General features: G+C 39.9%; 2 protein-coding genes across 2 annotated transcripts; both read left to right on the plus strand.

The window, feature by feature from the left end:
- The first annotated feature begins 1 nt into the window (after position 1).
- Positions 2 to 4,421, plus strand: tmem167a (transmembrane protein 167A). Its single transcript, XM_044196397.1, has 4 exons — positions 2 to 123; positions 1,627 to 1,736; positions 3,485 to 3,519; positions 3,633 to 4,421. Exons 1-4 carry the CDS (start codon positions 37 to 39, stop codon positions 3,701 to 3,703), a joined length of 303 nt encoding a protein of 100 aa, XP_044052332.1. The 5' UTR covers positions 2 to 36; the 3' UTR covers positions 3,704 to 4,421.
- Positions 4,422 to 22,753: 18,332 nt separating this feature from the next.
- LOC122876203 (piggyBac transposable element-derived protein 4-like) lies at positions 22,754 to 24,775 on the plus strand. Its single transcript, XM_044196233.1, has one exon. It carries the CDS (start codon positions 22,754 to 22,756, stop codon positions 24,773 to 24,775), a length of 2,022 nt encoding a protein of 673 aa, XP_044052168.1.
- Positions 24,776 to 25,108: the final 333 nt, after the last annotated feature.

The following is a 25,108-nucleotide window of genomic DNA, read 5'->3' on the forward strand; positions in this document are numbered from 1 at the left end:
GCCAATCAGCAAACAAGATTTTGCGGCGCACGCGTAATGACGTTACGTAAACCTCTTTGGTTACGTTACGTAAGCTCCAGAGAGCAGGAAGTGTTATGTGGCTTTGACTTACAACAAAAAATGGTAAGCTTGTTTTTATTAAGCAAATGCTTCTGTTCTTTTACAGCGTCTTTTAAGCATTATCTATAGCACACATCCTACGTCTAATCTGTGTCGGCAGTACACTGTGACAACACCTTATGCTACCATTCTGTGTAAAGCATGACGTATAGTAAATGCTAAACTACCTAGCTAGCATAGGCTAGGGAAGATGCACCTAAAGTTTAGCCAATCTAGTAATCACAGAATGTTTCTGTTCTTAAATATCATTATATTATAGATTTATATCATCACCTAAATTGCGGTCGTGTGTCAACGCGAGCCGTTTGATAACGGCGGCTAAAGTTATCGCTAATTAATGAATACGATGAATGTGAGCATCGCAGTGTTTTGAGGTGTGTGCCACGTAGCTGCACCATAGTTCAGGGAGCCTGCATTCGTATAAGTTGTTCATCTACATATTTTGACATTACGCTGTTGTTGTTTATAAGCTTGCAGTAATGGAAATATTTGAAACTAAAGTGTATAAATGAGATGGTAAGTAACATAAGTTAATTATTTCCCGGAAACCTCATTTAACTGAAATCTTAAGGACAAGCAGACAATTTATTATAAGTTTTGTTGTCATCTTGAACAAAACATGTAGCATCAACAAACACAGCCAGGGAAGATGTACAAAATGAACAAAGTACATACATTTAAAATTCAAAATGGTTATAATGTATTCATTTTGCCAACAATACGGTCATGATAATATTATAGTACCAATTTGCTGTCGCAAGAGTGGAAGTAGTGCCATGTAGGCACAAGGCAAAAATAATTATGATGATGATGATCTTAAGTATACACTTTAATGCCCTTGCTGATTTTTCTTTTGTCTTTTTTTTTAGTTTTTTAGTTAAGTGTGCATATGAGATCATCCCAGAATGATACTACATGAACAGAAGTCTGAAAGGGGTTTCACTGAAAAAAATCTTTCTTGGTAGCTTTTGAGTGCCATACTTGTTCAAGAGTTAAGAGCAAGACAGTAATTAACTACACAAGCAGCTAAAAACTATGAGCATCCTTGTCTTTGTCTGTGAGATGTCCACTATTGTTGGCCAGCTAAGCTACACTCCAGTGTAGATGTTTAGTTTAACCACATTTCCTAACTTTCCATGACATGACAATTGAATTACAGATCCACGAATTAATACCCAAACAGAGAAGGGCTAACTTAGCCAATGTATTTGGTGAACTAGAAATTATTATTATTATTATTATTATTATTAATAGTATATTTACATGCAATCATTTTGACTGACAGTCTAAATGTCAGTGGAAAAACATCTATCTGTCCCCCAATCTGGCATTGAGTCCAGAATGAACAGCTGGTACAACAACATTCCTCGCTACAAGTGGCATAACATCAGTGTTACAGAAAAGTAACTACAGTGAATTCAGTGGGTCTAATGTTTATGACTTATTGTTCCTAAGCTGCTCTAGATCATGTCTGTACTAAATATATCATTCTCTTTCATCTTGCAGTCAGCCATTTTCAACTTCCAGTCACTGCTAACAGTGATTCTCCTCCTGATCTGTACCTGTGCCTACATCAGAGCGATGGCTCCAAGCCTGCTAGACAAGAACAAGACCGGGTATGATCAGATACTATTCGAAATACTTAACAATGAAGCTGCCATTTAAGTCTTCCTATTGATTAATTGACCCCTCAAATACCTGTTTTTGTCTCTTTGAATGGGACACAGTAGCATATCAAACTGCATAACCAAATCATTAGAATGTTAATACACTCATCATCAGCAACATGCCGTGTTGCTTCCATCAGCACTTCAACATACAATCATCAATCATTTCAATGATTTATAGAAAAACTTGTTCACTCATTTTTTTTATCTCATTATTAGTATTTGTTCATATAATGTATGTCAAGTGCATTTTTCCGTAAGGTATATATAGTGTTCTTGCCAAATGAGCAAAGTCAGAATTTAACAGTGTGTTTTGGCCTGCAGTTTAATGTCACCATTTCCACCATAGAAGGAGAAAAACATACATACATACATACATACATACATACATACATACATACATAGAAGCAGTTGAAATGAAAAGATGGCCTCGGAACAAAGTAGTAAGTCTAAGCTTCAGGTTGGAATAAGGACACTGAAAAAGATCACGTCCTAATCTTATGGCCCCTATAGCACTGACTGACAATTATAAGACACATAGATGATTTGTATTTCATGTAAGTGTTACTTCTGTTAGAGCCCTTTGTTTTCTTTCTGTGGTAGAAAATCTCATATTTACCAACAAAAATGGTCTGTGATAAAGCTGATTCTGCTCTATGTAATAATGGAGTGTATGTATATAAGCCCTACAATTATCCATCCCGCTGTAACTAACTGTAGCTAGTAAGGACAGTTGCTTATTTTTTCAACTAATAAGAAACTCCTCATTAAAGCAAGTAAAGTAGCAGAAGGCCTACATTTTTATCATTACTGGATCATTATTATTCTTGGATGTACAAACTCCATGATTCACTTCTAATAAGTCTGGCACAGTCCAGGAACAGCCACACACATGCTCACACACACACACACACACACACACACACCATTGGAGCAGGGAGGGACATCTTCTTTAGACAAACACATGAGACTGAGAGTGACAGATGGGATGATTTAATAGTTTTCCCTCTTGATTGATTCGTTGACTGAGGCATGAGCTGTTATTTGTGTTCATTCGGTGCCACATATTATGCAAATAATTCTGAAGAATATGAGGGGAATACCATCTCCAGGCAAATTCTAAGAAATTGTGTTTTGTACAGAAAAATGTGAACATTACTTAACAAAAATGTGTTTGCCTAAATTGCAGAAAATTTAACTTTTAAACCAGGCCTGTTCTAAGTCAATGAATTTCATAATGGGATGCTGACACCATCTGGTTAGTTTGAAAGTTGACGAAAGTTGGCTTTTTAAGCTAACAAAGGCTGACAGAGACATCAGAAAAGTGAAGGCCTGGAATGCCACATTTGCCTCAGCTGTCACTCGAGATAATACAACGTGCCTGCTGCCCCCCTCTCTTCCACTGTGCATACTCCTTACATGGAAATGGACATCTGGTGGCTGCCTGGGTTTTGTAGAAAGGTGATCACAGTCCTCATGTAAAGTTGTGACAGAGGTCTGACTAGCAGTTACTGTATCTACTACTTTGACAACACAGCACCCAGCCTCTTTTTTTTTACCCGTTAATATCACAACAGTCATTTATGCCTTTTTGTGGTTTTGTTGCAGTAAAATGACAACTAACTTTTACAAACCAGTGAAATAGAGACAAAAAAATGTTCCTGCTTGTAATTTTTTATAATTATTTTATCTTTTAGGCTTCTAGGAATTTTCTGGAAGTGTGCCAGAATAGGTAAGCCAACAATTGCCCCATTTTTTTATATTAAGTCATATATTTTCTAATAATATCAATGAAATGTTGCTAAACGATGTAGCCTGGAACTTTACATTATTTCTTTACTGTAGGTGAGCGGAAGAGTCCCTGGGTGGCTTGCTGCTGTGTCATCATGGCTTTTAGTATACTGTTTCTACAGTAGCAGTCCAAAGAAAACCTCAAATGGAAACATTGGTGAAATAAACAAACAACAAGGCATGGACAATACGATCCTAGAAGCACAACAGGACCTCCAGTGGTTGTCACTTAGATAATGTAAATACGTAGACCCGTCACTCACCGTAGCCACGGAGAGAGAAAGTGTGTCTGTTTAGGGGGAGGGGTGAGCTGATAGCCCCAGAGTTTGTCAAGATCCCTCCACAGACTTCCAGGTCTGTCCATGTGTTTGCTTATGTGGAATGTTTACTCCAGATGTATGTGTGAGGGGGGCCAATGCTTTCTGTTAAATGCCATTTAGTTTAAAGCAAAGAATTTGCATTCTGGCATCATTTGTGGGATCAGATGATAAAATTGTTTGTCCAAACATTTCACAAACATTTTCTTCCCTTTGACTTTGTCACAATCGACTTGTATGACATTCTCCACAAAAAGGACCTTCATAAATGTTCATAACTGATGCGATTCACATGGAGGCTTATATTTGTAATCTGGGATATAACGAAGTGTGACTTTGAATCATCTCGTCACCCTCTTTGTAACCTGTGCCTGTGTTTGTTGTATCTAGAAATGGTGATCATATTCCACAACACAGAAAACAAAATGACAAGTGTCTAATTGTCCTGCATATTTGCCTCCGAGAGCTACTGATGTTTTTAAAGCCAATCAGTTTGCAGCTATTTATTAAAGAACCTTTTTGGAAATCTGGTTTGAGAAGGCTGATTTGTCATTTAAACTCCATTTTGATTAGTGTTTGCTGTTGACACCTGTTTATGTCTGTTGTGATAATGCCACACTGTAGGATGAAGTGTCATCAATAATGACTTATGACTTATATATGTTGACAATAACTTGTAAACCTTTTTGTCAATCTTCTCTCTTTAAGGACTTGATTACACATACTGTGCATGTAAGACTGTCTAACTGCAGAGTTAGACAAAAAGTTTCTTGATTAGTTTTAGGTTAAGAGGAAACTAGGACCTTAGGTACTGCTGCATTAGGTCACATCTGAAGTGTAGTGCTCAGGAGTCTTCATGAAGTGAGATGGACAGTGAAGAGTTTGCGATAACCTCTCCTATAACCTTGCAGTCAACACTCATCTTCACAGGGTTTACTGCAAAGAGCTGTCAGCTGATTGTGCCACACAACATGACATCGCTAGATATCTGTCTCCAGATATGTAGTAGTGTAAGCTGCATTAGAATTGAAAGCAGGGTTTACTCATACCAAGAAAACCTTTAAAGTGATGCCTTGAAGGTGTGCCTTGAAGTACTGGACAAGATTCAGGGGACTGTGGAGGATATCCAGAATGTTTTGGAAAAGTTACCACCATGTGTAATTGCCAATTTATATGACAAATCCTCTCAGTTTCATTTTTTAACTGGACAACCGTGGCAGCATAGAAGCAGAATTACATTTAATGTGACATTATCCCAAATACTGCATGTAATAAGATTAAATTATATGATTCCTATGAAAGAGTTGCAACAAGTTTTAACTTCAGAACATAGTGTCTGACTTAATTTATATTGTCAGCCACAAAATTTGACCAATTTCTTTATCCTATAAATCTTAAATAGTACAGTTGCATCATTGGTTTTAAAGAAAGGGCTAAATCAAAATCCCAGTGGGTAAAACAATCCCACAGAGGTTTTAAATAATGGAGGAGACTTGTTGACACACTCATCTTTGATACTCTGATCATTGATGAGTGTCCAGATCCCAACACCCCCCACACACAGTCCCTTGTTCGGGAATGTGCATCTACATATTGGTGTGCATCCGTTTTGACACTCGAGTGAAGCCTGCCGGTAAAGCCGTGGTTATCAGGCAGTGACGCAGATAAAGGAGACACGGAGGAGCAGGAGGCTCTCAGTCATCTGCTACTATCTTGGGAAGCAGAGATACTGGTGGGCTGGAGGGACATCTCTGGGTCAATGAACCAAGCTTATGTCTGGGCTGATGATGAAAGGAAAACGATATGGAAGACCTGAAGTCACTTACTCCAGCTGATGATAGCAGCTGTTATCATCAGTCCTATTTTGGTTATTCAAACAAAATTAACAAACAAATTAGAAGATTATTGAGTCAATCCTACAAAATAAGAAAGTAACCAGATGGTTGGAAACTGCACATTCCTGGGCCTGGTTTAAGGGCCATCTGGTGACAAAGTAAAAAAAAAAAAAAAAAAAAGTTTAACTTTTTGAATCAAAATAATTACTCTTAATCTCCCTTAAACTGTGGGCACAGTTGCAATGACAGAGAAGAATATCTAGCAGTGACTCAGTGATTGGATGCCTAAAACAACTGTTACTGTTGTTTTTAAAGTGACTTAATGCATGTCCTGGTTTCTGTGTTTGAGTTGGCTGATGAAAATTTGCCCAAGTGGATGCCAAATGGCTAAGGACATAGGAAAATAGACCTTTTTCTTTTCAGCGTGTCAGAATTCTGCTTTACATGTCATCTGTTGAGTGTCATTACCTTCAGCCTCAAAGTTTTTGTTTCTTTCTTAAAGTAAAACTGTATCTAACACTTGATGTTACTGTGGCATATAAATTACCTTCAAGTTTAAGGTGACCCAAATGATTAAACTACAATGCATTATTAAATTATGTCAAGTGCTGGTTTCCCACACCTTTTGATATATTAATTTTAATTACCAAAATAAAGCTAGCCAGCCCCACAGGTTTTGAAATGGTGTTTTACGATGAAAACCAGGGCAAATTAATTCAAAGTGTGATGTTTACTGTAGATGTCAAATATGTCTTTGTTTAATTTGTGATTATTTCACACTCTACGATTAAAAAATAACACTGTTGATATTTTATAGACTTGATATATTTACACTTAACTACTTTTATGCCAACATATAAGTAAATCAATATTCCACCCATCAGAATCAGCATACCCAGGAGTGTGAAGAAGGGTTTGAAACAGCATTTAGGGGGGAAAAAAGTACAGTTAACTGAATAAATAAATATGAAAACCCAAAATAATTCAAATTTTAGATACTTTTTTTTGGTTTTTGTTCAAAGATTTCTGTGGTTAGGACTCCTGGCCACGGCCTTGTTATTTTTAATGCATATCCTATGCAAAATGTTTATCATCTTTCATAAATGAGGTCCAATTGACACTCACCACCAGCCTTTCTCTATGAACCCTCTTACCTTTTATTTCACAGGGAGCAGCCAAAGATGTGACAGCATAAGGTGGCATGAAATTTAGACATCTAATCCAAAACACCTCATTTAATACAGTGTGCTGTTTCATGCATCATTAATTTACATGAGTAATTATGGCAAATGTCAGCTGTGTCGTAAAGAGGTGCATATGATTGATGCAGATCATCAGGAGTCATGTTGACCTCACTGATTGGTACAATACTGAGTTCATTCAGTTTCATTTCTAGATTTTTTATTTTTTCCTCCAGCGATGGTGGAAAATTATGCTCAGATGAGCGATAAGGACATTTACAAATGCTCCTGAATTGTTCACTGCATTTGCAGATTTACCCTCAGCAGATAACTGGCAATTTGTTGTTCCTTGTGCAACTCTACATTGTAAGATATAAGAATATCTACAATAACTCATTTCCAAAGTATTTATGTCTTATACATCATCATCTATAACGCTCCAGCAGAAGAGTAGCCTACCCAAAGCACATTACTGTAATTTCTTTGTGTCTTTCCTCCTTTGATCAGGCAGGAAAGTTTCTTGCAGTCGTTTTGAGGACTTCAAAGGTAATCAGGCTAATAAAGTCTCTGCCATGTCCTGCTGAGTAGATCATTAGTGTCTAAGCAGACCATGGCCCTTTAAATGATCAGTGGAGCCTGTTTGAATCACTACAGTGACTGCTGCAGTTGGAAGGAATGAAAGATAAATGCAGGGAAAGAAAACTGCAAAAGAGATGCCTGGATAGTGAGAATGTGAGATAGATAATGAGAGGGAGACAGAAAAAGAGGAGGGAAAAATACATGAATAGAGTTGATTAGTCCTTATTATACCACTGGTGTATCGCCATGATCAACCCCCCAATGACCCCATATTTTTCTCCTTGTTTATTTATTTATTTAAAAGCTTTTGGCTTCTTAGTTTACTGATACCTAGGAGGGCAAGTTCTCTCTTGTGGCTTCTTGCGGTTTCAGCCACAAACCCAAACTCCTCTTTAGACATAGAGGATTACAAAGGCCACAGTATGATAGATTAAAACTGCTTGACATCACATACATACTGTAAAGCCTTTCGTCTGTCCTCACTTCCTCATTAGGAACGTGCAACCTTTGTTTTCAGCCTTCAAGGGAACAAACAACAAGAATAATGTTGCCAGCTGAAAGACACCAATATCCTCCATGTAGGGCAAGTCTGGGTCAGCAAGCCTGGTGACAATGACTTTATAATAGACACTGGATAGTTTAAACATGCACATAGCACAGCTTACATAAACTCACCCTGAGACCCAGACCTTCTAGGTCACTAACTCCTTCCACATGTAATCTTTTACCAGAAATTTTATAGTAATGAGAACATTTTCAACTTAGTCCTCTCAGACAGCTCCCTGTGGCCACAAAAACTGGGGCACTGCATGTCTCCTTTGAAGGTGGCATTCGCAGTTTGTTCAGAGGACATCTCACTCCACACTCTTTAGCCTGAGGCATGAGTTGTCTCTTTGTAACAAGGCAGTTCCACAAAGCTGGAAAGCCCAAGGTCTTTGCCAGTGGGGATTTGTAAGTGGTAGAAATAGAAAGTATGAAGAAATATGAAGTTACTGTGATATGAATTAATGATGGTGCTGAGGAAAAATTTTGACACTTTGAAATTTGACTTCATACTTAGACACAATGGGGGGTCAAAGTTTTATAGACCTGATATGACAAATTGTGTCCACATTTTTTGATGACAGTGGTCGGGCTGCAGTTATCAAGACAACGGAAGAGACATGCAGGTCAGTCACAAAATAGTAACTGACTTTTCATTTGTCAAACACAGGTGTAACTGATAACATCAGTTAATAACAACTGCATTGCATTAAGGTGTGAAAGTGCAATAGCCCAGTTAGTGTGCATACTGGCTCATTTTCATGGCTTACTGGCACACCTGGAACAGAGCCATCATGAATGTTTTTCCTGCTATGACAAGTCGGTCATTAAATAAGTACCTTTTAAATTTCCATTTATTTAATGTGTTAACAAAATAATTTGGTGTAAGAAGGCAGGTAAGAAACACACACCAGATGTAACAAATCCATTTGCATATTTGAGTCAAATGACATAATTTGACCTCCATTAAAATGCAGAAGTCACAATGTGTTTCTAGCATTCATCTTTTTACAGTCTCCAATACAAACATGAAGAATTAATAAACTCATATAGTTGCAGCTTTCAAATTCTCTAGGGAAAAACCCAGATGACAGGAAAAGCTGATTTAGCCTCAGGTGTTCTGACGTCTTCTGGTTATCAGATGTTATCAGTGATGGGTTAAGTAGCCACTCAATGTCATTGAGTGCCACACTGGGTTTGTACAGGTTCTGTACTTGTCTGTGAACACCGTCACAGTTTCCTGTTAACTGTTAAACACACCTACATTTGGCAAGTAAATCCATGTGAAAGTGTGGCAATCTTGTGTGTGTCAATTTTGCAATGAAGGAGAATTCTAAACCACAAAACCAGTTTTGACCTCTGTGTAAGTCCTAGTCTTCACAAATATGCAAATTAGGACAAACGTACATTTGAGTGAAAGTGCCCTTACCCAAAGTTATGACTCCACTTTATGAACGTACACAGAAGGAAAAAAGGAGAGAGCTCTGAAGATAAAGAACAAAAATAACTTAAATTCTTGAGATTAGTCTATGTCTGAGCTGTCACACAAACACAGACACACACCGTCGGTGGATATGTTGCTACAGCTAACGTCTGTATGGTTGTTTCTGGAAAACAAAACAGACGGTGTGTTTGTGGTTAATAAACACAGACTGCAAAAACACTCCAGCTGTAAGATTTGTGTGAATAAATGAAGGTAAAAATTCCTTTGCTTTTAATCTGAGCACTCCTTAATATGACTACGAGCCTCATACATTTGGGGCCTCGTAGGAGTCCTTTGTGACAGGATTATTTTGTGTATCATTCACCAAACTATTCTAAACTGCATTAGCGTTTAAAGATTCTACAATTCAGCATCCATGTGTGAGTCTGTAGTGGGAAGTGTCTCTGAGTCTTAAGTTCCTCTATCACTTCCAGGAAGACGAAGGACTGTTTCCACTTCAGACACACAGACAGCCACCCGAGCCCAGCAGGCAGGTTTCCAGACATGAGCTGGGACGTGCACTCCTCTACTTCATCTCTCAGAGCTGCCATAGTAACCGTGCAGTTGATGGAACAACACACATACTGTAACAGCTTGCACTTGTACAGCTGAGTGAAGCCTGCTGATGCTGAAGAGTAATATCAGACTTCGATAGTGAGCATGTTGGGATCCTGTTGCTAAACTGGAGCTCACTTACGCAATTCACAGACACGTACACATATACAGGTATGTGGTCAGCACAAACATCCAGACTCCCATTTGCACACCCACACGCATGATCAAATACGACAACACAGTTTTTTTGTGAATGACACTTCATGGCCCCTCTCTCTCCAGCCAAGAGTTTCTCTTCCAGACTGCTTCATCAAGCCTTCAGTCCAGGCTTCACCTCAAGGAAACCAACAATACTCATTTTTCCAAAGCACAAATGGACACATATTGTCCATTAAACAATAGTGAAAAAGATGCATATTGTAGGCACTGAAACTGAGGTTTATTGTACAACAGCAGGTTACACATGCATTTGAATTGTGCCTGAATCCACCTGATTGATCATGCAGAACCTTTTTTGTAGGATGAAATCATATAAGCTCTGTCAGATATGAATAGAGAGTGGTCTGGTTTGAAAAGAAAAGTCTCTTTCAGAAGATGTGAGTCTGCCAAACATTAGATGGCCAAGCACCAACGGAGTCTTAAACACCCCATCGCAGGCTTTCTCCCCCATTTCTGCAAGAGACATTTATGGTAGTCAATACATCTGATCTGTTGTTGTTTTTCCTTTATAGCATTTTGCCTCTATTTGATAGTTGGCAAGATGTCATGTCACAGTCCTGGGTCACAGTCATGTGACTGTATCCTCTGTTAATCACTGTTAAATTGCAAAACATTTTCAGTCGACAGGCTGTGTACAATTGAGTGGCAATCTAGGCCTGAGTCAAGTGGAAATAGATTAATTAGTTTAATAATCATTTAAGACACTTAATAAATCCTGGCCCATGCCCTACAGAAATCCTCTAACCATCACTAATGGGATTCTCACAGTCAGTAAGTTTTGGAGATTAGAGTTCACAGTGCAATGTGGAAGACAGTTCAATATCATATGTACAGTACAATTAGCTTTACTTGTCACACAAGAAGACTCTCTGTAAACATCTTTGATTTATCATGATTCTCCCACATAACCATAACTCTATTTGTCTACGATCCTCCCTGCAGGGACACATCTCTCTCAGTCTTCTAGTGCTCTAACTTTAAATGACTTGTGATGTTTCATCTGTTTTACTGGTCTCCATAAAAGCAGAGGCAGTACAATATTATAGTTGGTGTTGGACTGTTGTCCTAATGTTGGAGTAATGCACAGCGTACCCACAGTGGTAGACATCACCAGATGCGTCCTGGCACAATAACACATATGACAGCAGTGCTACCCACAGAGCTGTGGCGAGGCACATCTGGCCAATGTAAGCATGCCAACTAGCTTGAAATCATTAGTTTGAAAATTCTGTCAGATGCCCATCTTAGAGTCACACTCATGGGTGTAACCTCAAATGGAGAAATAATATCATAAAAAATCAGTTATATCAGAGACTGCACACAATGCAGCGGGTCTGCAGGAATTTAGAGTATAAACGTCTTCATAAGACAGATGAAAACTTAAACACAAAAGAAATGTTTCTAATTAGTCTACAAGTGTATCGTTTGTTTTTATTCATTGGCCCGCCACATTAGTTGAATTTACAGTAAATTATGGAAACAGCAGTGATGCAACAAAACAGTGACATTGCACATGGCCACAAAAAGACCATTTTCACACTCCGCTTACCACAGGATTTGGTGCTTTGCAATGAAAATAACACTCCTCTCTGTTGAGTAATAGTCCTGTGTAGCTGAGGCTGATTGTTTTCTGTAGAAGAACTGTGAAAAAGGTTTGAATAACATGCAGTGGGTGGTACTCGTCATACTCGATCATTTATTTACTGTATACCAAGGTTAGTGCAATCAGCATGTTCATATATGAGCCAATGAGTCCAACTCTTCCACTTACTTTAGGGCTGAACTAACATCGGAATGCCTTCTTGATAAGTGCAGCCTGAATGTGTCGGTTGCACTGGTACTACTGATGAAAGATCAGCGATGGAAATACAATATGGAATGTGAAAAAGATCCTGAGTATAGTTCCTGGGAGTTATTGGTTGAAAAGGGCCAATATGAGTCTCCTGCAAACACTGAAGGACTTGAGCCTCCTCAACAAATAAAGCCTTCCTATACAGGGCTTCTATGATATCACTTATGTCTAGGTAGTTGTTCAAATATAAGTCTGAGTTTTGTCACCAATGATAACTTGAGTCATAAGAGTACTTCTGCGAATTTTAACGTGGGGGGGTTGTCATATCTGGAAATGTGGGGTGGTGCAGACAATGAGTCGACTCATTGATTCACCACCTGAGAGTCACTGGATGGCGCTGGAAGGAGATGAAAATCACAAGACTTCAACATTATGTTTCTCTGCTCAACTTAACATGTTTCTTGAATTAGTGAAATGAAAAAAGAGCTCCAGGTTTGAGTAATTAAAGTATTGGGCAGAAACTGTGGAAGTGTTGTGGCTTGAATGCAGAGAGCACAGATTTGCTGTAACATATTGGCTGTGATTTTTATACATCCAGAAAAGAAAGGCAGTGTGCCACTTGGAAACTATACTCCATCTCTGGCTTATACTGTTTTTCTTTCTTCATATTTTTGTTGCTCTCAGTGTCTGAGGACTAAAGTCACTTACTCTTAACTATTATTGTTCCAACAATTTAAAAAAAAGGAGAACTTTGATCCAACAATAAAAAACTAAATATCTGTGCACTATGATTCTTCAATGACGACAGTGCCATTAAGTCATACTAATGTAACTACTTGTTATAGTGAAATAGGTTAAAAGCCAATTAAATAGCTATACACCAGTATCTTAAGTCTATGCCCTGTAAGGAGGATGATAAGAAAGACACAAATTCTGCTTCGTGAAAATAGATTCATTATAATCTATAATCTATTATTCATAAATAAATTCATTCCAAAATAAATTAAACAAAATACACCTTTCACACATTTCAATTAGATTGGCTAAATGGAAAAATATAGACCCTTTAAAAGAAAACCAACCAAAAAAAAAATTCACTCACCAGAGAATAATCATCAAAACACATCAAATTCTGGTCCTCCATAACCTTCTTGTGAACCACTAAATACCGAAACACAGTACCTCTGTCCTGAATAACTTTAATATCTTTCATTATTTTAAGTAGTAACAACTTTTTCTTCTCACTGTAGCTATCTTGCATAATGTTACCAGATTCTGCTAGTTTTTCTGTGTTTGTTTTTTGGTCTCCCCATTTTTCTCCTTTGACCGCAGCTGAATATGGACCCTTTCACTCACAGTGCGACTGCACAACATTATTTAGTTCTTCTCATTCCTAATCAGAACATTACAATACTGTATAGCCTATTTGATGAGTGGACCCTCAATACTAAGGCTCTAATCCATGCACCCAAAGGGGTTTCCAAATATCACTCACACTCTGACAACATCATTTCCTCAAACTGTTTATCTATGCAGAACAAATTATCTACAAAATGATTCTTGTCCACATGATCTTTCAACATGTGCCTGTGAGGTCACACAAGCAAGACAATGAGTTGTCAGCCAAAACGTAAACTGTATTTGATTTTTATTTATTTATTTTCTTAACGTAATTGTCCAAACTAACTCAGTGACTGTACAGCTTAAGCAAAGATCAAATCAATCACAGATACGGCGGTCAGACATGAACGTGGCAAGTAGGGGTGCTGAGGGGGCTGCAGCACTATCAGGCGTAATAAAAACCATCAGTTAAACTTGTAATGACTTTCTCCTTTTTTACAGGGATTTATATGCATATATATATATATATGTCATTAAATAGTCTGAGTTTCCCTCAGGACCACCAACTCTGACTGACTTCCAGCATCCCTGGGGTCATGGCAGTCATTGTTAAGTATCTGCCTTGAGCTGAAGCCCAATGTGTTAATAAACGCCACCACATCCTCTGTTTCAGTTGTGAATGCTGGAACATGTTCATACTGAGGGAGATGGAAAAGAAATGGAGCAGTGATGTGCAGCTGCTTGGAGAAATAGTGGTTCACAAAAAGAATAATGGGGTGCCCTATTCATACACATCTTTAGAGGCAGTAAATGTGACAGTAAGTGTTAAAACAATAAAATATTTTTAGGCATAAGTATATGAGGCAATATTAAACTATGATTATTGAAGCCTATCAGGTTCACAAAAACACATTTGCACAGTATTCCTCTGGGAACTGATGCTTTCACTTTCACTTAAAAGAGCAGTAGTAGAAGACATACTCTGATCCTTTACTTAAGTACCAATACAACAGTGTAAAAATACATTACAAGTAAAGTGCTGCATTCATAATGCATTCAAAAACCTACTTAAGTATAAACACAGAAGTATTATCAGCAAAATGTACTTAGAGCATCAAAAGTAAAAGTACTGGTTGTGCAGTAAAATGTATCCTGTGACTGATATATTATCATGTGTATATATACATTAAATGTTAATTCTGATGCATCAATATGTAAGCAGCATTTTACTGTTGTAGTGGGTCAAGGTGGCGCTAGTTTTAACCATTTTAGATACAGTCAGGTAGTTTAGTCCAGTGGTTCCCAATTTGGCCTTTGATGATTAATGAGATAGGAAAGAAGAAAAAACAAAGCTCTGATACACAATTCTGTTCTTTAATCTTTGGGGTTTTTTGTGAAATATTGGCTAATTTTACCTCTTTGGTCTTTTTGGTCATTTAAATGAAGCAACATGAGAAATGTAAAGGGGAAATATCTAGTTTCCTTAGGGGAATGCTAAAAACTTATCTGAAACGTGACAGGGGGCCAAATAGATGCTGTTTTTGTAAGAGGCCGCAGGCCAAAAAGGTTGGGAGCTACTGGTTTAATATTTAACATTGTGTTGAATATAAGTGTATGTTTTGTATGTCAAATTTGAATCTAAAAAGTAACCAGAACTACACAGATAAATGTAGTGGAGTAAAAAGTACAAATTTTGCCTCTGAAATGTAGCAGAGTGGAAGAGGTATGAATAAGTGGCTTGTGTGGAAAATCCAATGTTGAGGAGATGCCTGCAGTCTTAAATCTTTGTGCAAACAAAGCAAGATAATAGCACTGAAAAAAAAAATCTTCACAAAGGCTTCCTGTGTTGTACGTACAAGGAAACACTAGTGAAGACTGAAATAAAGCTTCGATTCGAGCTGTCATACACATTACGTAGGCCCCACAAGATAAGCTATATTGAGGCAAATTTAGGTTGTCCAGTGTTACTGTGGGATCTCAGTTAAAGCAGTTTCTGGTTATGATCCAATACATGTTCAAGCCCTCTGACGGTGTACACAGATTAGTTCACTTCCACTCAGTTAACAACTTCATTTGTTTATGTCTATTATTCCAGTTGCTCAGTTGAATCTCCTAACCACTATAATTTTTTTTCTGTGCATGGGTGTGACTGGTATGCGATGTAATGATGAAAAAGAGGTTCAAATTGCTGAGTGAGGAGGAAAATCCACAGCAAAATGGTTGATCACGACGTGTCACAGCGGTCTTTTATGTTGCTGGCCTCTACATGTGGAAAATTCACATATTTAAGATGTCAGTTGACAGAAAATCCTTCACCTTTTGTGTCTACAAAGCCCACACTTATTATTTAGGAGTGTCATTCAGCTAATACTGCATGTGCTCAAGTGAAGAGAGAAATATTTTTGCCCAGATGAGACAAGTTTTTCAGATGTGAGAACTGAGAGTGCTACAAAGGCTCCTCTGTCCCCTCCTGGTCTCGCAGACATGACTCAGGCTGAGAGAGGGAGATGAGGTCTCGTAGTAACAAGCTTCCCTGCTCTTTGCTATGACGTCACAACAGCAACAGTAAGTGAACAAATCTGTTACTTTAGTCAGTCATTGATAGACTAACACCTCTCACCTCTTTGTCTGTAGATGTACATACCAACTTCTCTGCACTTGTATGTAGGTGAGCCTCTTTGACTCTTTGTAGTGCTGTTGTAGAAAAAAGCATCAAATTGCTAAAAGATACAAATAAATTGATAGCAAATATACGAAACAACCACACTGGTAACCCTTAGTTCATGATCTCACAATGTAACTTTCTGGAAAGAACTTGAAAAGCCACATTTGACGAACACACGTGAAATACACCCCATATTGTCATTTGTCTCTTATGGAGGTGTTGCTTGACAGTTTGAAACAAACAGTGCACATGCAGATGTATTATTCACTTCCTTAAAACTTTGCACTCATGATAACTGGTGAAAGAATACCTATGGTTTACATAGAGCTCGGGAAACAGTTTGTGTTCAACCCAAACACTTGCAAAGGGATGTTAGTTTCCTCACTTAAATAAATATTTTCCTTTTCTTTTTTGTTTGATGAAGTAGTGAGAATGTTTAGGTTCAGATTCACAAGTCTATCCATTAGCCATTTCACATTTAAAGGGCAGGGTCTTCTTCATCTCAAGGTACCCATCTTTTAAAGATTGGCTGAATACAAACCTTTTCATTTAAGGTTGATCCCTTACATGTATCTTTCACAATCTACCCTTCCTGTTCAAACTCATCCTTCACAGCCATCCAATTTAGGCTGCATGAACAGCACAAGTACAGCACAATTTTAAAAAAATACATAAGGCTGTTTTATTTTGAACATCAAATATAGAAGCTGTGGTCACACTAGGTACTTACCAATGGGAGGTAACAATTACAGCGGTAAGTACCTAGAGATATGACTTAAGAAGAGTGGTAGTAATTGTGCACCAGGATTACAGACATTTGTAGAGTGTCCCTCTCTCACACACACATGCATCACCCCACGCACCCCCTTGTTCTGTGACCTGAAGTGTGCATCAAGGGATGGTAATAAGGTCCATATGTGGTCACTTCCTCCCTCTACTGCCCTAACGTGAGGGGGCAGTATTAACAGGACCACAGAATCCATTGATTTACTCTCCAGAGGAAGAAGAAAGACACAAAGAGAGAAAGAGAGACTTACAAGGTTCCTTGCACAATAACTTTCTTTGACATTGGGATGTGCATGAAGCAGCAGACCTGGAAGCTTTTTGCTTCCCATCATAGATCATCGAATTGGTCATTGGCATTTGGTGAAGCCGATCCCAAATCAAGTCTGTAAAACTAACTGAGCAAAACAAAGATAATCCACAAAGATGCAACTGGGATTTTAATGGTTTTCAAGAGAGAGGACAATTAGACAATGTGATAACAGGAAGAATTGCCAAACATAGGCACATTGCTGTAGGATTTCATGACCTTTTCAAGATGCTGAATTTACAATATTTTGCATAGTTGTGGATCAACTTTTTCCTGGCAGTACAGTGCCTAAGCTTGATGTAGAATCATATTTGAGAGCAATCAAGCTCCCACAAGTCTGATTTTGGCTTGAGGCAAATAGCAAAGAAATTAATGAATGCTCCTTTAAAAAAAGATTTGAAACAAAGGCTCACGTAGGAAAGTGGTTGCGTCATATAGGCCCAGTGCTGAGAAATGAATTTGTCATAGGGGTGACTGTGCTACCTTTGAAGTTCGAGGGAAATGTGTTTTCCGAAATATCCCAGATATCAGGTTGTCAGTTAGATTTGGGAGATAGATAGATCGATTAGATAGTTAGATAGGATGATCACTCATAGTCATAGTTCATTAAATACTGCATGTGTCCACACATGATGCTGAAATACAGGACCAACAGGAGGGAAACATTAATGTTAAAAAAATGCAATAACTCTATAAAGAAACAGGCAGCTGCTATGGGTTTACAGACACTTTACTAATTGCCTTTGTGTTGTTTAGAGTTGTTGGTAAATAACTACTGTGAATGATCCTTGGATGCCAAGTTAGTATAACACACTGTGGATCTTCCACGTGAGTCGCGAACATCTGCCAGCAAAATGAATGCATTGTTTGTTACTTAGAACACTGATAAATAATCGTGCACAACACCCACAATTCATTTTCTGATATTTTTTCGCATCCAGGCCATTTGGATATAATTAAAGGCAACATGTAAACAGTTCTTGTAATCTGGGAGACTCCGACGCAAACAGATGATTTATTGTTAATAATAAAATCACAGCAGCGCATCACTGGAGAGGATAAGCCAATGATCAGCACTGCCCCCCCCATACAGAACATTAATTACGTTTCCAACCAATTGCAGTGTTCAGTTTCCCATGAATGCGTACAAAGGGTGTGAAACACTGACTCATGTTAGAGGATTAGCGACACATTCTTCGAAACAATTGTTGTATTTGTTTATTATCGTCTGAAAAGGTTTCCGGCCAATATCAGTATGTAGCAGACAAAAAGCTTTTGCACAATCCCCAAATGTGCCATATTTTGTGGTCTTTGATGCGTCATTGTGGGAATCTGTCACATGATAACAACAACAACACCCATATGCTGTGCTAGAGATAGATGGCAAAATGGGACTCTCTAACACAACACTTCTTGAAACTTAGAAACATTAAAAACATTTAAAATGTTCCCTGCATTGGGAATCATTTCACATGGGACAATAATTCATGACAGGCTGCTTTGAGGATAAAGACATTAAAATGCATTAAAATCTTCACATGTATCTGTACGTTATGTTCCTTCTCTGAGCACGAGCAGTTTAAACAATATTTGCGAGCAGAAATGATGACCAGAGTATAAAATTGGAGACCTACTGTAAGAGTTACCTGTGATCACATGAAAAAACAACCTGGAGCCACTTTGATTTAGGAGTTGAATACTTTGTGTAATGCACATTAAATTGGCCTATATCATCCATGCTCTCTCTCTCTCTCTGTCTCTCTCTCCCTCATCGCCAGCTGTTTGCAGCTTCATTTTTCTCCAGGGAAAATAAAAAGGATGAGTAGTTGCTTCCAAAGTGGCATATAGCCATCTGAATCAAACAGAGATGTGTTAACAGTGATAATGGGAATTCTGTTGTACATGCTGGAGTCATGAAACGTGGTGACAAAGAGCAGGATCCAGACTCATGCAGAAACTGGGGTCTCATATTCAACACAGGATAGTTAAAGATTCTGGGATATTTAACTTCGTTATCTTGTATAAGTACATTCTTCACAATAATAAACTCACCCCCCTTACCTTCCCTTTCTCAAGTTCCACTTAGTGCCTTCAAATGGCAGCCAACATGAAACCTGAAAATAAGGATGATTTAAAAAGACAGAATTTTGTGACTAAAAGCAATGAATTGCTGTAATCATTTGGATACGTCAAATATTGAATTTGACTTAGACCAGAACCAGCAGAGATCCTGAAAGTGTGCTAAGACCAGAGCCAAGGTCTCACTGACCAGGTCTGTCAGTCCTGGTCCAGCACTACCGGCGTAATGAGGAACACATGGTCTGACAACCAAGAGCCAAGTCAGATCTCAGGTCGGTGTGTGAGAGGCAGAGACACAGAGACATACTCTCATTAAAATGTCTTTTAATCCACTAAGTGACATTTGTACTCGTAAAAAGTATAAAACATGATGTTTAGTACAATGTAGACTTTCTTCCTCCCTCTGTATTCTGTCTCCATCTAGTGGTTAACAGTAAATAAAGTTCCATGGACAGCTTTTTTTTTGCTCTGTGGCTGTAACCTGTTGCCTACAACTATGTAGTTCTTCATCTCTAAAAGAGGATATAGATATCATTTGGTTGTTTGCTTTTGTAGCTTAAGTAGTATTAGTAACAGTCAAGTCAGATAAACACTGGAGATTGCCTGACTGCTTTTGAATAAACAAAGAGAACTGTTATATATCAGTTTGTTCTCTGTTATCATTTAATAAATGTTCATTGTCATTACCTTAGTCATTTAGTTATTAGTATAATTAACATTAACAAACAATCCGCTGGTGAGTGGATTGCTGGCCTCTGGCCTCTCACTACATTTACAGCAACATATGGCATCTATGCTTATCATTAAATATACCAGTATACCAGTAAGTATCAGACTTATACTTTGACAATGAGAATAAAATACAGACCATGAAACACTGTCCTTTTTTGGTCCACTTTGCCGAGGTGCTGATGAGTAGTTACTTCCCTCCAATCACCACAAGAGGACAGTGTTTCACTGTTGCTTAAAGGGAGGGGGCAACAAGGTGAGGGTTTTTCAAGGTCAGTATTACACATCACATTGATTATTTGGTCGGGTAATAGGGTTCTCTAAATGTACAGCAAGAGAGTACAAGACCAATTCATGTCACAGTTGTCCTGAAAATGCACATTAGTGTACTTAGACAACAGAAGTCAGTTTGACCTATTATGTGAGAGATTGTAATTACTCTTGTGCTTAAATGAGTTGATGAGTTACTAACAAATCACACTGCTTATGATTTGCTTTCTCAATTCCAATCACATCAGCTAAGAATAAGGATGCCGTTGGCAGTGGAAGAAGACATCACTATTAATAAGCCTCTCACCACACACACACACACACACACACAGCATACACTGTCAGGGAATGACAGAGAGAAGGGTTGGTCTGTCTTCAGCAGGGGCTGCAGTGGTTGCACCATTTGCTCACATGCTGGCAGATGCACACACACACACACACACACACACACACACAGAAACCATCTCTGAACTCATCCATGAGAAAAGGATCTGAGCTGTGGAGGAGCTGAGTTAGCCGCACAGACACACACACACAGATACACACACACTGAACGCCTGAGCCCCCATTGGTCGGCGTCTCTCCACCCCACCACGGGAGTCTCTGAGGGGTCTGCTGCAGTACTCTGCTCCAGGGGCCTGGAAACGCTGGAGTGAGCCATTTTTTTCTCCTTACTTCTATTTTTGGGCTGGGCACAGCCTCCCTCATTTTCCACTGTTTTCCAACATACTGGTTCCCAGTGTACAGTGCTTGTACAGCCCCAATGCCTTCTCTGCAGATACAAACAGCAATAAGGCCTGTAGCTCAGAGAGGCAATATGATACCACTGAGACAACAAGAATCTGTGCAATAAGCTAGTGAGGAAGGACGCATAAATTGTGCCTCCTCTGCAGGGCCCTGGGGCAGCAACCCAGTGCTCAGCCAGCCATGTAGACTCAGGCCACAGCTAAAAGAATTTGGAAAGGACCCTTCCTGCAGCCCATCCCCCCCATACGAGAAGACATGACTTAACTAGTCTCCTCCCAAATGAGCATGGAATCCATGACCAGAGTTTTGCTGTTTTTTAAGTCAAACCCAAAGGTCTTGTTTCAGATTTTCTGGCTTCTGTTGTCTGAACTGAAATTGACTGAACATGCTGTTTGTGTCGTTAACAACACTGTATCAAACAATAGACAAAGTATACTACATTGTATTTCATTTGCAATAACATTGTGATGGTAGGAAAATATCAAAGACATTTTGGATCATATTTGAAGAGGACAATCCACTCACATCACATATAACAAAGACTATTTAGAGCTCCCTCTGCTTATCACAGGGGTGCTACACCTGAGGGAGAACGCTGCATAATAAAGGCAGGGGAATAATAGGTGGCTTGTTTATTCTGCCATTAATTAATAAACACAGATAGGACTACAGGTCATAAGCAGAACTAAATTGTTATATTGAAATGTGCATAATGGAATTAATGATGATAAACATGGCTACAGTGGGGAATGTTACAGGCATGTTACTTAAAAGAGTCTGGCAATGCAATGGACTTGTTTTTGCAAATATTTACACAGAACATAATAATTAAAATCATCAGGCTGTAACAGAAAATAACTGCAGGCACAACTCGCAGAGGATCAATCAATCTCATGAGGGAAAACTCTTCATCCTCAGTCCTGGAGTAAAACACAGAGTATCTGCCCACATTCAGAAAATAGAGGGAGGTCCCTAATTCCACAATAGCCTATAGGGCTTCAGATTCATGTAGGAACCTGTCAGAGGAAAGAAGCATGTTTATGAATGAACAAGCTGCTTCTCTGCCCGAGTTCAGTCTGTTTAGCAAACGGATGAATAAGGTGCCCTGTGTGATGTGGAAACATCCATCATTGCATTTTAATCATGTGTGTTTTACGCATTTCCTTTATTATGAATGCATACATAAAAGCCTTAATAAACTTTAAAACAGAGAGTTGGGCGAAACGAGACCATTGACAGTTTGTGATCCGTGTACAGTGGTTATTAGAAACTTTCCACATCCCCAACTGTGCAACTGATAGTTGATTGACAGTAGGCCTATATGATTTTGATGTTTGGATTTTACGCAGTGGTTTCTGTATCTCCGCGGCCTCAGAGATGGGTATCCGGCTTATTGATAGTGGTGAATGCCAGCGGGCATTAGAACAGCAAGCGGCCATCTGCCAGCCTAGCGAACTAGCAACCCCACCAGCTGCAGTCGCAAAACGCCCTACAAAGCAGGACATGCATGCAGCTTCTGACGTCTGCGGCCACACTGCGCTACAAAGCCCAGAAAAACCAGGAGCGGAAACAATGAGAATCAAGCTTATAGACGCCGCATAGGTCCACGACCAGCAAGTTTTTGAGAAGAGGCTGCCGTTAAGTGCACATCAGTTCATTTCGGATGACCGGTTTGTGCGATTATTTTCCCACGTTGAAAAAATATATATATAAAAAGACTCATGCAGGGGCACTTTAATACCCCGACATGGCGACGGCAAGAAAAGGGAGAGAGCTTTTTACTATTTTGGAAACTAGCGCGGACACAGAAAGTACCACGGTGTGCGACAGTCAAGACTCTCCGCTTAATCTTTCAGCCGATGTGAAGTGGTTTGAAATTCCTTACAGAAAGCCAGACTCGGACGAGGAAGACGAAGTGCGGGAGGAGGAGGAAGGCGAGGGGGAGAATGGATTCACGAGCACAGCAGCCGCGGCAGAGACTGCAGACGCGGCCAGCTTCATCGCAGGAGGAGGCTGCAACATAATTTTAGTCACTGGTAGTAATGGGATCGAGCACGACGAGGAGGAGTACGCAGAGGACTGTTATTATTCTACCTCCACTAACTGCTCTGATACCACCTCAAACGATTCGGATATTGATTTCTCTGATCTGGAGGAGGAGGAGCGCAGGAGTTTTTTCAGCTTTGAAGATGACTTGGACGAGGACTGCACTTCTCCCGACTTCTGGGGTGAACCTGACCAGGTAATTTCAATCGAACCATTCTCCGCTGTCAGCGGCCCTCAGCACTCGCTGGGGGACGATGCTGACACCCGTGACTATTTCCGGATACTCTTCCCAGATTCTTTTTTTGAACACATGGTAGAACAAACAAACAAATACGCCCTCTACCGGCAAAGGAGGAGTGGAAAATCAGACCCCCACTGGCACCCCACTGATGTCAGAGAAATGAAAGCTTATGTAGGTCTGAACATTCTTATGGGCATCAATCAGCTTCCAGACACTGGCATGTACTGGGCCAGTGACATTTTCATAGGCAATGCAGGCTTTAAAAAAACTATGACAGCCCGGCGCTTTGAAAAACTCACCCAGTATCTCCAGCTGTGTGACCGTGAGTCTGAGCCTGTGCGTGGAGAGCGTGGGTATGATGGCCTCTTCAAAGTCAGGCCTCTCCTTGATGTGGTAGAAAACACCATGTGGGATGCATACACGCCCAATCGCTGTTTGACCATAGACAAGTGTGCCATTGTCATGAAGGGACGTTTCTCCCCCACCCAGTACATGCCCTCCAAGCCCCTGAGGAAGGGGCTGACAGTGTGGATGCTGTGTGACTCGCGCTCGGGCTACTGCCACCGGGCCAAGATCTATGTAGGCAAGCCCAGGGAAGATGAGGCAGCGGCCTCCCTGGGCTACAGGGTGGTGACCTCCCTAGTGCGTGGCCTGGAGGGTCAATACCACCATCTCTTCATGGACAGCTTCTTCACCTCAGTGCCCCTCCTCCAGCGGCTGCTGAGGGATGGACTATATGCCTGCGGGCCCACCCAGCCAGGGCGCAAAGGTTACCCCGAGGTCCTCCGCCCCCGTAATGTCGGAAAGCTGTCCCAGGGTGAGTTCTACCAGTGCCAGCGTGGCAACTTGGTTGCTACAGTGACACGGGATGTCAAGGTAGTTAGCTGCCTCTCCACCAACTCTGCTCCAGGGATTGTGGGTATCAGTCCAGGCCGGCAGCAGCGTGAGACAGACGGCGAGGGTGAGAGTGACAGCATGGAGAGCTCAGGTTTGTCTTTCGGTGTACCTCGACCTCTGCCCTTGCTGTTGTACCAGGAGAACATGAGGGGTGTTGACCTGTGTGACCAGCTGAGGGAATGCTACCAGGTTGGCAGGCCATGTAAGAAATGGTGGCGCTACTTCCTGTGGTTCTACGTCAATCTGTGCATCGTCAACGCCTACATCATCCTGAGGGAGAGCCGAGGGGGAACGCCACCGGCGGGCTTCAACGGCAAGCAGTTCACCCAGCGCCACTTCCGGGTGCGCCTGGCGCAGCAGCTGATTGGAGACTACCAAGGGGCAAGGGGCATGGAGCGGGCAGCACGCAAGAGACACGCAGATTCACCCATAGAGTACGGACACCGCCTGGAGCGCATGTCAGAGCGCTCTCGTCGCTGCAGGAACTGCACCAACAAGGGACTGCGACATGAAAGTGTGTTCGGCTGCAAGATATGCAATGTCCACCTATGCAGGGGAGGATGCTTCTCTGAGTTTCATAAATAAAATTTTACTGATTTTTGTTTTTATATCCTTTGTGTAATCAAACAACTTGTGTCAAGGGATTTTTTAAACAGTAAAACTATTTGTAATTCCAAAGGTTACCACTACAAGTGCACAATATAGTCACACACTTTATGTAGAGCTAGTTTTAGGATAGAAGTATTATTGCACGTATAATAGAGAAAATAAACTGAGAAACTGTAGGTTATTTGAATTAGTATAGAATTTTTTGGCAACTTGCCTTCTGTAACACTGACAGAATTGCCTTGTGTCACTTTTTTATACGTTTAAAATAATGAGAAGGATTTTATATGAAAAAGAAGAAATCAAACTTTT

The sequence above is a fragment of the Siniperca chuatsi genome, linkage group LG5 (genome assembly GCF_020085105.1).
Source record: "Siniperca chuatsi isolate FFG_IHB_CAS linkage group LG5, ASM2008510v1, whole genome shotgun sequence".
In the NCBI taxonomy this organism is placed as follows: Eukaryota; Metazoa; Chordata; class Actinopteri; order Centrarchiformes; family Sinipercidae; genus Siniperca; species Siniperca chuatsi.